The sequence below is a fragment of the Dermacentor albipictus genome, chromosome 4 (assembly GCF_038994185.2).
Source record: "Dermacentor albipictus isolate Rhodes 1998 colony chromosome 4, USDA_Dalb.pri_finalv2, whole genome shotgun sequence".
Classification (NCBI taxonomy): Eukaryota; Metazoa; Arthropoda; class Arachnida; order Ixodida; family Ixodidae; genus Dermacentor; species Dermacentor albipictus.
This window is the reverse complement of record NC_091824.1, coordinates 132,698,235-132,715,074: the sequence shown is the minus strand read 5'-3', so window position 1 is coordinate 132,715,074 and position 16,840 is coordinate 132,698,235. Positions and strand designations below refer to the sequence as shown.

Genomic DNA, 16,840 nt, shown 5'->3' with positions numbered 1-16,840 from the left:
AACGTCTACGTCTGATCTGTTAGGGGGTGCAGCATGCTACCACTTCACTTCAAAACACCTACAACTGTTCAAGAGGTCCATTTTCCCAGATGCACTCACCATAGACCATCATAGACTGCTGCCTCGAGTCGATTCCGGCCAGTGACGAGACGACACACGTGTATAGACCACTCATCTCGGTGGTGGGCCTGATGATCCGCAGCGCCCGGTACTGTGAGTCCCGGGGACCGCCCACAGTGAACGAGTCGTCAAGGCGGCCTGTGAGAATGCCGCTCGTCTGCCGCGAGTTCAGCTCCGGTATCCATTGGTACACCGGCTCCAACAGGTCATTGAAGAACCACTTGACCACGAGACGAACATCGTGCTCATTGTACACGTACTCGCAGTCCAGCAGCACGGGCTCCTCGGTGCCATTCTGGACCCAGCGAGGCACCGATAACTTCCAGATTGCCACGCACCGAACGCCTGCAATCGTTAAAAAGAATGAAAGAAACAAACAAAGAAACCATAGCGTCAATGCTTTTTAGCAAAAGAAAAATAACGCTAGACAGAGACAACAACAAAAATAAAATAATATCTGCGAGAAGCACTGTGAAATAAGCCAATAAACTGCGCACCATAACTTGGCACACATTCTTCTAAATATGGTGTGTCAATTGTGAGCGTCACGTGAACAAAATTATGTACCTCCCTACATGAGTAATTTTGCAGTAGTAAAAGTGAAGCTTCTGACTATTATGTTTAGTGAGGATTATGTTTAATTGCTTTCGTTTGAAGCTAGGTCAACACATCACTCGCTTTGAACATGCTTTCAGAATATATACAGAAAGCTCATCGAGCATCATCTTCATGATACCACTAGTGTGACACAAGATACTTTACGCCGCCAGCAGTCGTCGTATTTTTTCGGTCCTTTGGGCCTTACATGGAAATCGGAATGAATTCTATGACCAGTTCATTTTGTTACAGTCGATGCATCTTGCATTAGGCGGTTGAGTCGTGCCGCATCTGCACTTTAAGCTTACGATAGGTTCTGACTCAGGCACGGGACATCATGTACTCACCATTGCGCGTATGAGTCTGCATATAATTAAATTCAGATTACGTTATACCCACTTTTCGCATTACACGCCATTCCTTGTATCTCTTATGCAGTCGGAGACCGCATCCTAGTCAATAATTAGTCTGAGATTACTTTCTCCGTATGCTGCTCCCCCTCTACTTCATAGCTCACTGCACTTCCGGCAAGAGCCTTGCAAGTATATACTATGAAAATTGCTGCATAGCATGGTCGTCCTATCAAAAATACAGGGCTTAGGAAACTGACTAGAAGGACGCAGATTCGCTGTATGTCAGGGTTGCCTGCGGAATACAGTGTTGCGGCAGCTGAGATATCCCGTGTCATTGATGGCTAGAGACCAGGACGTGCATCACTAGGTTATCGTGCAAAGACAACTTAGTGCTTTGAAAATCGTTCCGTGTTTCCTAATTCTGGCTTTTCCGCCTATTTCTAGCACCACGATGGGGGATAGAAATGTCGCAGCGTTGAGAAACCCCTACTTCATGGTTGGCTAATCCAAACCAAACAAGCAGAGTTATGTAGGCAAGCCGTGCGCGTAGCCCAACCTCTGCGCCACTTTCTTTCGAGGAGCGCGTTGCCAGAGTTTGAAGGACCAACCACATTGAGCTGCCTTCCTGTTCCTGTCCAAGCATTGTGCTCGCATGATACCATACGCACATAGTCTCCTGCGGGAATCAGCCTTTAAATGGGCCTCCTGCGATCCCTATCCCTGGGAAGATTGATTGGCCCATGGTTCAAATAAAGGCAAGAAAAAAGAATGACAGCGCGAGTTTCTACACACTTCCGGGTTTCCGGAAGGCAGTCGCACTACAGCTTCCGGGCACAAGGCCGTCCGGTAATTATGGCGTGCTTGGTGCCACAGAGAGTGCTATATAGGCGGCCTGCATGTGTGGGTGAGGGCTCTTCTTGCTAGACAGGAAGGCACGCCACTTCCCTGCAGGCTTATTCGTAGCCTCAGCTCCTTCTCCAAGCAACGATCATATTTTATATTCTATAGGCACACCTCCCCATCTAAAAGCCAGCTGTGCAGTCAATGCAAGGTAGTGGAAAGTAGTGGACCCAACCTCCTACCCCACAGCATTTTTCAAACCGTGATATGCCTGAAGAACATCCTCAAATTAAAAAAATAGCAACATCTATGCTAGCTGAAGCGAAAATTGAGCTCAGATCCAAAATGGGGCATTGCATCTGGCGTTCATTAACCCACGTCGACACCATATTGTATTGCTGTGATGCAGCTGAAAATGTTATTGCCGCATAGGAACATGTCTTAGCGGATTTTTCTTGTTCAGAAGGGCCCAGTGGCTTGCCGGCGCGCACCTCGGTGAGGCTCCAAGCTCAGGCGGGCAGATATCCAATGTCTATGCGTTCAGTGAACTGTGCTTCATTCAGCAACTTCTAAAGCTTAGGTAACCACTGTTGTAAATAAAGGATTGCCGGCAGGTGGTTTCCTCGCTTGCGCGAGCGCTGTAAAAGTCTGAGCCGTACAACATTGGGATTGGAGAGGAATAAATGCTTGACTGGTTAGCTTCTGCATGCACTAATGATGCACAAATGAAAAGCCGAAATGCTTCCCCTTTGCTATCACTCAGCACACCCTGAACTATAAATTTAAGAGTAATGTTCATCTCTGGTGACTGCTCAGAGGTGAGTATTTAGAGTCCTAACTATTCGATTCCCGAAAAAACAGCAAATGAAAAAAAAAATATAGCCTCGTGCCTACAACTTCGGAATCCCACGACAGAAACAAGTATGGTTATTCTGTAAATTTTTTTCTGTTATAATTTTTTGGGAGAACACAACCTAACAAGTATAGCGCTCATTACCTCAAGAAAAATAATCTTTCATGATGCTTCAATTTGTGTATGTCTAGCAAATAAAAATTCGTTGTATGAGCTTCGTGCATGCATTAAACATGCTAGAAAAACTAATATAGGCTAATATGTAGGTAAGCTGTTCCTAATAAAATTTAATAGTGGGCTACAACTTGTCCTGTGTCTGTCTTTCTTCCAATCCCATTTAAAGTTTAGGTTTTCCTTTATCCCACTTAACAGAAGACGCGTTCTTCACCTCGCGGATTACAATAGTAGTGGTACAAACACTATGTGCATGCGGTCCCTTCTTCGTGCCGTTCGTATACGCGCAGAAACGTTAACGCGATGTTCTTCTGCAACTAAGCATTGACAGTTTACCAGTCATATATGCAGCTGCGTTAAGTTTTAATTGCGTGCCCTTAAGTTAAATCAAACAAAAATGACGCATAACGTAGCATGGAAGACTTGCACTGGAGCGTCAGGTTCTATCTTTCAGTCGCGGAGAGGTGTTACGTTCACACGGGTAACACAGAGCCGATTTTCCGCATCGAGTAAGCTCCCCAGCGGGTGCGTTTCAGTACGCACCGGGCCATGCTCATCGTTTGCAGGCTTACCGAGTACCAAACGGGTTAGCGTGAAGTGAATCTACAGCCCCTAGCTGGCCCTACACATTTCTGACTCGTGCTTGAAACTTGCTCGCAAGCTCCCCGCATAAGTTGCATCGCTCGGCTGCCTTAATTGGAAGGCTTTTAGAACATTGAGCCGGGGATTATCTGCGTACTTCCTAGAGGCTAAAGCCATGTTTGAGAGGATTTAAAGCGTTCGCCCGTATCCGTGTTCTCTGCCTTAACAAGACCGAGTCGCAAGCTGTGGCTCGTTTCTAAAAAATCCGTATAGTAATAAACTAAAGTGACCTGTTCGTTGTTATCTCTACAGTTCTGTGTCAGAAATGTTTGCGTGAGTTACATAAAGTTGATGCGTTCAGGTAATGGGCTTTTTTTGAAATGATTCCTCATAGTAAGCGACGCTTTAATTGGTATAAGCAACACGTTTTCTTTAGTTGGTGGCACTCTGACACTTTAAGGCAACCCTTTGAGAGTAAAGCGACCAGCTGCTTCAGCGCGTCGTCTTTCTACATATAGCGAGGGTAACTTTTGTGACGTATCCGTGCATCCACAGCCCTTGAATGTATTTAAACTATTTTCGCCAGATATGACAGCCTCAATTATTTAACGTACTTGAACATCTTTTTTCAAAAATCAGGCGCATTTAACGTGCACTAGGTGCCGTATTTTGTAGAGTTATGCAGCAGAAACTCGCTTTCGCAGCTGTTATTTATGTTCGGTTGTCTATGTTGATTATTATACGCATCCTTTAGCGTCTTGCATGATGAAGCCCGATTTTGACTGTTGTGTCTACGTGCATGCATCATGTCATCTGTACATGTTCATTCCCTGTGGGCCCGTTCATCTAAGACCACATCGCGGTCTCGCGCACGTGTTCGGAACTAGATTTATACCAATTGTCGAGACTGAGAATAGCGTGTCCTTGCATGTTGGAGTGTAAGATTGTATCCGGACTTCATTTTCTCTCATAACTACCTCTCCTCTAGATCTCCTGAACCTATTATGTTCTGAATCTTCTAAGAATATTTCGTTATTATTATTATTATTATTAATAATAATATTATTATTATTATTATTGTTATTATTATTATTATTATTATTATTATTATTATTATTATTATTATTATTATTATTATTATTATTATTATTATTATTATTATTATTATTATTATTATTATTATTATTATTATTATTATTATTATTATTATAACGAAAACGAGTAGACGTGAACATTATGCGGTTACTTAATACCGTTGATTTACTTTTTTAATAATAAAAATATGGTCGATGACGATGTCCGAATGCTTTAGGTATAGTTTTGGCATTCTCGTTGCGACATTCTTGTTGCGATGTAATTAATGTTCGTTGTCACTTTGTTGGTGCAAACTGAAAATAAAACGCAACTTTTTAAGTCGCTATGCTATAGAGAACCTCGCGTAAAGTTTCTCTTCACCGACGCCAGTGGTGGTCTTTCCCTTATACCGGAACGAGGCGAACCCACACAGGTGCTCACGCCCGTCCCTTCCCCATCTCCCTTCATTACTCTGCTCGCGTTGCGCGTGGCCGCTTCTTTGTCAAATTTTGGTGAAAATATGAGCAGTTGTGGAACAAGAGATGTCTTTCGAGCCAGCCTTTCAACAACGGGATTTGCCTTCATCGTGCCAAAATCTGCCACGGATGCTAGATGGAAGCATGCAGCCGTGAAATTGCTAAGTGCGTGTTGTCAGGATTGGGGGCTCAATCCCTTCGTCCGTGGTCCTTTGCCAAGATTGGAGTACGGCATGAATTCGAAGGTAGCTGGCCCATGCCGTCGTCCAACTTATTTACGCTGAGATCGCTGATGACGTGAAGAACTGCTTCTCATCGAGAACGAGGGAAAAGGGGTTTATTTACAGAAATTAACTCAGTCTAACATGACTGCTCAAGAGAAGTGCACCCAACAATCGCGCAACCACAGTTTTTATACACTCGATCCGCCCGTCCACGACGCGGCGGATACACTCGATCCGCCCGTCCACGACGCGGCGGCTGTTCGTTTACACATCACCATCTCGCAGCTGCTCTGAAGACCAGTTTACAGACACAAAGGCACACACATTCCGAAGCCCAAGCGACGGCGTTGAAGGTGGTGCCGTTCCGGAAAATCGACGTTGTCGATCGCGCGTCGCTCATTGTTCCGAGCCACTCCAAACCGTGAGAAGCACAAAAATAAGTCTTCCCGCGGTAGCTTCTCCAGGCGTGTCAAATCAGCCCCGCGTTGAGGAACTCTGGAATCATTGTCCCCACACCGAATTCGTCCCGTCACCATGTCGAAGGGGCTGGAGGAAGGCGGCGGGTTCCAGCGCAAAGGTCGCTTCTTTGAACGCCTCGCAGCTGCAGCACGGAGAGGTGGAGAGCGGGAGGTGCGCGTCTTGCACCCCTTGTCGTAATCGGGTGGCAAGGTGACAATCTTGTTGTGCAACCCGCCGTTCTTTACAGCGCCTCCATGGCCCCAAAAGTCTCGACTGTCTAGCGCTGACAACCGCTAGGCAGGAAGAGAACGGCTGCTGGTAAGGGGGGGATTGATGTCTTGGCTCGCAGCGACCACTTGTGCATTGATGTCACCGCCCCAAAACATCCAACAAGGACAGGCAACTGCAAAATGAACCCCACAACACGGCTCTGCGCCGAGATGACGTGCATTGGCTCTCACTTTAGACTCGCTAGGCTTCAAAAAAACAACAACAACATAAGTGCAGAAACAAAAAAAATGCTGCATTTCACTATGCCAATTTCTGAAGCAAATTCCTGCTGACAAATTCAGCAATCATGGAGGGAATCCTGCTAAACGAGAGGGGATCTTCTTCGCTTAATAAAATTAACACTAGTAACCCTAAAATTTAGGCGGGACCCCCAAACGCAGAATTCAAATTAGCCTGCTCAAACCATCCGCATTGCTATGCAACTTTCCCTTCTTATATCTAACGGAGAAGTTGTACTCTTGGAGAGTGAGGCTCCATCGGAGCAAGCGGCCGTTTTTGTGTGACATTTGATTGAGCCACGTCAGAGGACAGTGGTCGGTCTCGAAGATGAACTTCGCTCCGTACAAATAACACGACAACTTCTGGGCGGCCCAAACCAAACAAGCGCATTCCTTCTCTGAAGCGCTGTAGGCTTCCTCTCTTACATTTAGTTTACGGCTGGCGTAGAGGATAGGATGCTCCTCGTTATCGTCGCCGACCTGACTAAGTACCACGCCCATACCTCTGTCGCTTGCGTCGCATTGAACTATGAATTCCTTTGTGTAGTCTGGCGCGCGAAGCACAGGGCGAGAAACCAATAGCGTTTTCAAACTTTGGAAAGCGTTCTCTTTGTCCTTATCCCAGAGTACGTTACTCGGTGCTCCCTTTCGGAGGGCGTCTGTTAATGGACTTGCCAATTGCGAGTAATTCGGAATGTACCGTTGATAGTACCCCACAAGTCCCAAAAATGAACGAACGTCCGTTTTTGTGTGCGGCTGAGAAAAATCTCTAATCGTAGCTATTTTCAGCTCAGCCGGCCGTCTCATGTCCTGACCGACAACATGGCCCAGATAGGTAACCTGCGAACAACCAAACCTACACTTTTCTGCTTTCATCGTTAAGTCGACTTTAAACGTACGAAGCCTCGCATTCTTGTCGTAATAGAATTTGGCGTTCCTTTGAGCTATTTCCATGTTCTTTCCGACTAGTTTTTGGTTTGCGCTTAGCCGTTCCAGTAAATTTAGCACGTATTCAACCACTGTCGGAATCTCCCCTCTTTCCTCCCACATCTCTCTTAACATTCTCAGTGGAGACCGGAGTGTCCTCCCATACACTAGTTCTGCTGGTGAGAACCCTGTCGCTTCATGTGGAACCGTTCGCAAAGCAAACAAAGTTGCCGGCAGACAGTTCTCCCAGTCCTCCTTGTGCTCGTAACAGAGCGCACGCAAAACTCGCTTAAGCACCGAATGCCACCTCTCTACACTGTTTGACTGAGGGTGATAGACAGAACTGTGAATTAACTTTACCCCGCACTTTTGCAAGAATGTGGAAGTCAGTGCGCTCGTGAATACTGACCCTTGATCTGCCTGAATTTCGGCTGGAAACCCAACTCGTGCAAACACTGTCAAAAGCGCGTCTACTACTTCGGTGGAGCTGAGCTCTTTCAAAGGGATTGCTTCTGGAAACTTGGTGGCCGGACACAGCATGGTAAACAAGTACCTGTAGCCTGATTTTGTTTTTGGAAGAGGCCCTACCGTGTCTATTACAAGTCGTCTGAAAGGCTCTGTTATTAAGGGCACTACCTTCAGTGGAGCTTTCCAAGTCTCTCCTGGTTTACCAGAACGCTGGCAGGCGTCGCATGATCTTACAAAGTTTTCTACATCTTTGAAACAGCCAGGCCAGTAGTATTCCATAAGCAATCTTTCCTTTGATTTGTTTATGCCTAGGTGGCCGGACCACCCATTTCCATGACAAAGACTCAAAAGGTCCTCCCTATACTTAGTAGGTATGACTAACTGATCTAAAATCTTACCCTTTCGATCTCTGTAATGCCGATACAACAATCCTCCTTTCTCATGTATCGTTACGTTGCGCCTAGCAATGCCTTCTTTAGCTGTGTCACGTAATTTAGCTAAGCTCTCATCATTCTTTTGCTCAGCTGCCAGTGACTCTCTATCCACGCGTAAGAGTTGATCAAAGTTCTTTGAGGCCGGTGATAACAACGACCCTGTCTCGTTTGTGAGCGCGTCTGCTTGCTCTTCCTGCAGGCTAGAACTCTGACACTCTAGTGCTACGCTCTCATTGAGCTGGTCAACTGGCAGGCTCTCCTCAACTGTTCTTTTGTCCCCCGGGCCTAGCTCGGATTCGGGTATTGAAGCTATCCCCTTTTCTGCTTCAGCTGGAGGAGCTTGAGCATTTTCAGCCGAAAGCGCCGCGATCTTACGAGCTTGGCCTCGGGTCAATGCCTGTACTATGCCCTCTCCCAGTTTGAGCCCTCTGTCACGCAGTAACTGATTCGAGCGATTCGAAAAGATGTAGGGATACTGCAGTGACAAAAATTTGGAAACTGCAGCCTCAGTCTCTAGCTCCCCGAATGGTCCACTGATTTTGACTTTGGCCATGGGCAGACACACGCTGTGTTCTTCTACAACCTGTTTTATCCATGCTACTTCTCCGGTGAAGTCATCTACCATCACGTAAGACGGATGGACAATGTCCAGCGTGGCGGCACTGTCTCTTAGCACTCGGCATGGTTTTCCATTAACTTGCAGGTTGTGGAGATACGGACTTAAAAGTTCCATATTCTCATCCTTTTCCTCCACGTAGGAAAAAACTACACTAGGCTTCTCGCAGTTTACAGCTATATGTCCCAGTTTGTGGCATTTGTAACAGCGAATTGGTCTAACAGATTCGAATTTTCTTTTCTGTTCTTTTTGTGTGGTTTCTCCGTTAAGTTTCTCCTCGATCTTTTCTGCGGGCTTTTCCGCCATGTCTACAGGCTCTGATCGTCTCGTTTGCGCACCCTTTTTGAACGGAAATGGTTTCCGCGGTCCATTTCGACCGTCCCAGTTTCCCTCCTCGGCGTTCAACTTTCTACGGGTTGCGTACTCTTCGGCTAATTCAGCCGCCCTTTCCACAGTGTTTACATTACCTCTGTCTTGCACCCACAGTTTCACAGCTTGGGGGATGGTTTTGTAAAACTGCTCTAGACACATGCATTCAATGATCATGTCTCTGCTGTCGTACGCTTCCGCGCTTTTAAGCCACTCGACTAGGTTGGCCTTTAAGCTATATGCAAACTCCGGATAGCCCTCGCTATCTTTCTTGCCTGTGCTCCTAAACCTTTGCCGAAAAGCTTCGGCTGAAAGGCGGTATTTCTTCAGGAGACTAGCCTTAACTTTCGCATAATCATATGCATCCTGCACACTCAATCTGGCGATTACTTCCGCCGCCTCACACGGCAACATAGACAGCAACCGCTGTGGCCATGTACTCGGGCCGAAGTTCATCTTTTCGCAAGTCCTTTCAAAATTGCTTAGGAACAAGCCTATGTCGGTCCCGACCTCAAATGGCTTTAATAGCCTGTCCATGCGGTACGATTCTGCCTCACTTGATCGACCCAGAGCGCCTTCACTTCCTTGAGACATCTCCAAACGTTTGCTTTCAAGTTCAAGTTGCATTTTCCTTAACTGAAACTCGCGATCTTTATCGCGTTCCTCTCTCTCTTGCTTTTCTCTGTCCCGTTCTTCTCTTTCTTTTTCCCGTTTCTCTCTCTTTTTGAGAAGTTCCAATCCCATTTCAATATCTTGCTCACTGGCCTGATTGGAAATTAGCTCCAATAATTCCGATTTGAGCATTTCCTTGCGTACATTTAGGCCCAGTTCCTCACCAACAATCAACAACTCGTCTCTCAGCAATGTCCTTAACTCCATGACTGCTGCTTTACTGCCTTGATTCTGCTCTCTAAATCTAGCTAGTAAAACACAACCTAGCTAACACACAACAATCTAGCTTCCCTACTGTTCTAAACAGAACAACCACAAAATGAAGCCTAGAAAGTCAAAGCAAAAACCAAGCACTCACCGCAGATACAGCACCATGTCGCAAAGTCCATCCCACCGCTGTCAGCCAGTTGTCAGGATTGGGGGCTCAATCCCTTCGTCCGTGGTCCTTTGCCAAGATTGGAGTACGGCATGAATTCGAAGGTAGCTGGCCCATGCCGTCGTCCAACTTATTTACGCTGAGATCGCTGATGACGTGAAGAACTGCTTCTCATCGAGAACGAGGGAAAAGGGGTTTATTTACAGAAATTAACTCAGTCTAACATGACTGCTCAAGAGAAGTGCACCCAACAATCGCGCAACCACAGTTTTTATACACTCGATCCGCCCGTCCACGACGCGGCGGATACACTCGATCCGCCCGTCCACGACGCGGCGGCTGTTCGTTTACACATCACCATCTCGCAGCTGCTCTGAAGACCAGTTTACAGACACAAAGGCACACACATTCCGAAGCCCAAGCGACGGCGTTGAAGGTGGTGCCGTTCCGGAAAATCGACGTTGTCGATCGCGCGTCGCTCATTGTTCCGAGCCACTCCAAACCGTGAGAAGCACAAAAATAAGTCTTCCCGCGGTAGCTTCTCCAGGCGTGTCAAATCAGCCCCGCGTTGAGGAACTCTGGAATCATTGTCCCCACACCGAATTCGTCCCGTCACCATGTCGAAGGGGCTGGAGGAAGGCGGCGGGTTCCAGCGCAAAGGTCGCTTCTTTGAACGCCTCGCAGCTGCAGCACGGAGAGGTGGAGAGCGGGAGGTGCGCGTCTTGCACCCCTTGTCGTAATCGGGTGGCAAGGTGACAATCTTGTTGTGCAACCCGCCGTTCTTTACAGTGTGTAGAGTAAGATGATAGCAGTGGAGCTGTTAAAAAACCAAAGTACGTAGTTGTGTTTGCGAGGGAAGTGGGGGGGTGCATCTGATTCTTTCATGTGGTAGCGAGAACACAAAATTGACAAGGATCTTTAGGTGTAAGTCGGCCCTGTCAATCCTAGAGTTCAATTTTTGTTTGAAAGAACAGAATGAAGAGATATACTGTTTGGAAAGTTTAAAAAACAAGCAATAAAAAAATTGAGAAAGAAGTTAACAATAAAATGCGCTGGCACGTAACCTTCTTCACTGTTCTGTGTTTGAAGTAAGAATCTATGATAGTAGGTAGAGCAATGATTTGCACGGACACTAAACAAAGAAATCAAACCACCACAAGCACTCATAACCTCATTAGCTTCCAAACGCTTGTTCTGAAATAAGGAAGCGGCATGTGCAGGCTGCACTCACGTTGACATTCGTTGCCTTACCTCGACATTTTACTGTCCGCTGCTTTCGTGCATTCCGCGCTGACTTTTTTCCCTGACTGCCGTCGAGAAAATTGCGGCGAGTGAGAAACTCGGAGTATCCTGCATTGCAACTCAAGGTCCGAAGTCGTTGCTTTCGTTTCTCATTTGGTGTACTTGCTCAATCCCCGTTGCTTAGCACAAGGCCGTGGGTGCTATTCCCAGCCACAGGGGCCAAATTCCGATGGAAATTAAATGCGAAAACGCTTGTGCACCACGCTTTTTGTTCACAGTCAAGAACCTCAGGTGGTCGAAATAATCCAGAGGCCTCGAATGCGGTGTCTTTAATAGCCCACGTTTAAGCTTCTGGGCGTTAAACACGACAAGTTCTTATAAAAAAACGCTTCTCACAGTGCAGTGAAATGAAAGAACAACAGATCTTTATGAATATTTATCACATGCAGTATAACAGGGAAAATAGTGTGAATTATCAGTTCATATTGTGTTGACATATATATATATATATATATATATATATATATATATATATATATATATATATATATATATATCGTAAAAATAAACGCAGTATGCGGAGGGACAATCATCAAATCACCGCCTTCCTGCATTGAAAGTGTGGACTGTAAATTTAACAGAACGCATAATAAAGCAATACATACCTACACTTGCTGCAGGCTCCTGAGAGTGAACATAACATCCTGCTGACCCAACGAATATTATTTTGAAGCATTAGGTTACCCTGATTGCTTAAAGACAAGGACTTAGACACCAGGAAACCTGAGATGCGCGTTGGTACTGTATGTGTTTATAAACGTCTCTGACAAAATAACTTTCGTTATCGTGTTCTACATGCATGTTATACTTGCGTCACGTTCACTCACTTCTATAGCTGGGGGATGCATCAATATGAAATCACCAACGTTCTAAACAAACATGTCCTAACCAGAGTATCTTGTCTTCTCTTTTCCCACACCTCATTTAGGTAAACTGAGCTGTGAAGAAGAGTGGGTGGAAAAGCTTGGTCTCTGCAGCTTCATTTAACTTCTGAATACAGGCAAAAAATATAATTCTTTTAAGCAGACAAAGTACATGCTACACCTTGAGAAGGTGAAGCCATATCTCTGCCATTGCTTCCTGCCTGGCTCTGCGAAAGGAATCCTAAACGACGTTAGATTTGAATCACACGTCGTTTAGTGTTATTTTCGTTGCTCCAGAAAGAACATACCACTGCGATTGAACACTTTTCATACGAGGGCCTTTAGTAATCAGAAACTTGGAGGCAGAGACTTTACCGGCTTTTTTTTCTTCTCTTTCTCGTATAGCAGTGCTAACGTACAGGTGTTGAAAACAGTCATTAATGAAGCAGCAAATTACACAATAACATTCCTCCAATCTTACTTCGTTTACCGTGCGTCATTTAGGTTACCGCATTACATTAAGGCTTGCGTTAATAATCAGCCGAGTTTTTTAAAGGCGAGAAACGTATCACTGTGCAAATGAATGTGGTACGTTTCTTTTATATTTATTTTCTGCTCATAAGCGTAAGAGGCCTCCCCACAGTTACGGCCAAGAGCGATGTACAAGAGCCGGAGAATAGAATATCGCCATGGAAAGTGACCTGTAAAATAAACAGCTTATCTGAAAACGCAATGAGCAGGCAAAAAGAAAAGAAAAGAGGGAGAAAAACGACGGGGAGAGCATAGACAGAAAGAATAGACGAGCGAGCTGTAGTCGTAAACTTGTTTAGGGCAAACTACACAGCAACTATCTCGGTTCGTCAAATGAGATTCCGGCGAAAGCACCGAGTTCCTGATCACGCAACTGCTTCCGCCTTGACGTCGCGAGCTCGTTATGCGGCCATTTCGAGCGGCTTTCGCTCGTCAACCAAACTGATCTTCCGATCCTTCTTGCGAACGAGCTTTCCCGGCAAATAAAGCGCGGTAGAGAAGCGCGCAACACAAAACGAGAACAAAGGAACATCGTTGCGGTGAAGCTACCAGGAAATGGGAACTACAGCAAGAAAGAAAAAAAAGGGGGGGGGCAACTTGTAGATGGGATCTAAGGTCCACTATAGAACGAAACAGTAAAAGCCAATCAAAACGCTCAATTTTCCTCCCAATTTGCTGCGGTCTTAGTAACAACTACAATCTGAGTCATCTATGTTGGCTCAATAAAAGACGTCGCATTATTCTGCGCTCTGTTTGAGCGCCTTATGCGTCTCTTGGTTTCTCTTGTTCATTTTGGTTTCTCTCGTTTTCTTCATCTTGCTGTGCACTTCTAAAGAGGAAGAGACGTCGCGCTTATTTGTAAATCACATCGATACTGGTAGGGCATTACTTTCAGGTGGTGCTCATGGGCTGCGCTTGTCGCCCACCTGATGATGTCCGCAGTAAAAGTTCTAAATGAAGTCATCAAAGACCAAAACGGCATCAAGGTCCACACGCCACACTAATCGGCGTTCCGTTGTATCCTGCGTTGCTCTATTATTTTGAGGTAAAATCTAGACAGCGACATCCTGTGCGTTATCGTGCCCAATGAAGAAACATAGAATGAATGATCCATTTCGAATGCCAGGAAGTGCAATTGTTACGTTTAACCGAAATGCAGAAGTAAAGGGAAGAGAAAAGAAATTATAGGAAAAGGCATCCTGCCGAATATGGCATCAGAACCCACATGCACTGCAACCTCGCATTCAGTTACCTCGAGTTCTCCAGTAATTGCTGACCGACCAGTTTCAGTCATACGAACGTCTGAAACATGCCGATATGTTTATCGCATCTTAACTCAAAAGGAGAAGCATTCATTAAACCTCGCACTTAGCGAACAAGAGCAGAAGTCACGATGTTGTTCCGCAACATACATCATTATTACCAAGCTTTTAATTATGCAAAGTGAATTTTAGCAACCCTCCTTCGATATTAACAAGTTCTAGAATATAGTTATCGGTCGAGGCACTAATATCTAAGAGAGACATAGTCATGTAACCGCGCAGCAACTGGCACTATTCAAAATTTACTCGTTTATATCCGCAGTACATGCACGTGTGTACAGACGGTTCGTGTCATTCAAATCCTCTGCTTCAGCATTCGTCGTTCCATATTTGACGCTAGAGCAAACATTTAAATTATCCCGAGATACATCTTCATCCACGGCAGAACTGTTTGAAGTCCTGGGTGCTTTGTATTCCATAACATTAGTGAAAAAGGCGCTAAAAATGGGTTACTTTCAGCGATTCACAAGCAGCTCTCACTTTACTACAATGCAATAAGAAATATTTTTTGAACGCTTTGCTATTGTATGAGAGGCTCAAAGAATACACAGAAGCAGACGCTATGAATCACATAATTGCTGCAATATTCCTGGTAACACTGCAGAGGACATAGCTGCGAATCGGGCGCACAATAAGGCATAGACAATCAATCTTCCTCTTTTGCAGAGTGAAGGCCGTCTGCTTCCAAGACATATATCCTGTCGTCTTAGCAAAACTGCCTATAGTTTAAGCAGCAATCTAAGGACTCGGAATTATACTTTATAGACCAATGTATTCACCTATAATTTTCGTTAAATCTGAGAGACAATAGAAAATTCGAAACATTAGTGCACGACCTGCGGCTTGGTGCTGCATTTACGTGACACATTTTGTACAGGATAAAACCTGCCTCTAGTCCGCAGTGTTCTTTGCCCATCCAGACGAAGATGTATATCAGCTCCTCCTCGAGTGCATAAAATATGATTCACACACGCAGGGGATTGAAAGCAAATTTGTTGCTTTTAGATAGAAGACCCTTCACACCAGAAAAGATACTTGGCCCATGGTCAACAGCTGGGCTCCAGAAAAGAGCACTTCTCTCTTTGAAAAAGCTTTTTGGAAGAGACAAACATTTTGGGGAAATACTAAACCTCAGTTTATCCTAGTGAGCTAAATGAGTGATATAAATGTTGTTGTGTGTCCAAAATTATAGTTTGTTGTGATCGCGCTTTTCACGCAATGTGTAATCGCTTGCGTTCTGAGTTTTGCAGCGTAAGTACTTGTGTTCCGTGACTTGGCCATTCGAAATGTTTGACTTTATATATGCAGCTGCGTATTGAAGTAATGCACAAAACTTTGTGATTCATGTACTGTTAAACTGTATTGTATTCATATATCTTATGTTCTACTGAGTCTAATATTTCGTGACACCATTCGCGCATTTTGCGCATATCTGTTTCCTTCACTAAGTTTAATAATAGTTTACTATACTCATGCTGAAGTCATTCAGCTCAATGCAAAGCGCATGAAAAGACACCAATGGAGAGAAGTTATCACAATCCATTTACATATGCGCTTTGGCGTAGAGTGTTCTTTTTTTAATCTCAATTTTTTTTATCTCAAAGATCTCGTGGAGCATTCCATCGGCCAAGTCGTCATGGTTCAGCGCCCTCTTTCGTCGCTGAGGTATTACCTCAAGCACCAAAAATGAAGTACAGTTCCTGAAAGAAACTTTCTTTTTTTTTTTCTTCGCCTCACAGCTCCATGGAATTATTCTTACTGTTTGCTTCTCTTTTGTTCACTGTCTCGAACTCGCGACTTCTCTCGCCAAGTTAACGGTCGCGGCTCGACACCTTTTATATAGGAACGCACAGTTTGAACTGAGGGCGCGATGGCATTGCGCTGTCGCACAAAGGAAATAGAGGGCCCAGCGAAAAGATAACAAAACGTGTTTTGAGAGCCCCTTTGCGCCCCAGTTCCTTTTTTGACTTCATGCGCTTTTCCGAAGAAGATCCCCGCGGGCGGTTCCCAATGAGCCACCTCGCTCCTTGCTCTCGTAGAGAGTTTGAGAGCCCTGAATCTGATTTCATTCCACGTGATCATCACTCACGAGCACACGGTGACGTCTTCCCCGTCGTTCGCGAATCCGACCTTACGCCCCTGCGTTCGGATTAGCACCGCCTGCGCTGATAGCCTCGGGGTCTCGAGACAGCGAGATGGCTCAATATAAGGTGGAATGGCACGGCCCCACCGCTACGGCTTACCACATTGTTTACTTCTCTGAGAGGAGAAGGTGGGATTTTCATTGCACGAGGCGTAGCTGCGGTTCGTAAAGCACGAGGTGACGGTTGTAGCGGGTGCCAAGGCGGTTGCAACGGTGAAGGTTGCACGCATTTTTGTTTGTTTTGAGAACGGGAAAGAAATAAGGTCCGTCAATGTGCTTCACTTCACCAAGTTATAAACGTAGCCAAAGGATTCAAGTACGCGAGCAGCAAAGAATGTACACAATACCAAGCCTTGCAGGTCTCTTTACTTTTCTCTGTCGTCTTACTTATTTTTTTTGCATAACTGTTATGGTGTGTGTGTGGGGGTGGGGGGGGGGTTATTGGTTTTAACTCGATCGCGCTATCAGTGTGTTTGTGCTAGAATAAACAATGAATTTTAATTTGTGTAGGCAGAACTTTGTATGAAAGCCAAGACTGGCGCCTGAGTGGAATTGA

At 45.3% G+C, this 16,840-nt stretch overlaps 1 protein-coding gene across 1 annotated transcript in view; it reads right to left on the bottom strand.

The window, feature by feature from the left end:
* LOC135898344 (uncharacterized) overlaps positions 1–16,840 on the bottom strand; it is a 98,554-nt gene that overhangs the window by 16,168 nt on the left and 65,546 nt on the right. The window contains exon 2 of the mRNA XM_065427228.1: positions 100–465. Within this exon, the coding sequence (XP_065283300.1) occupies positions 100–465 (366 nt within the window). The remainder of the gene's footprint in view (positions 1–99; positions 466–16,840) is intronic.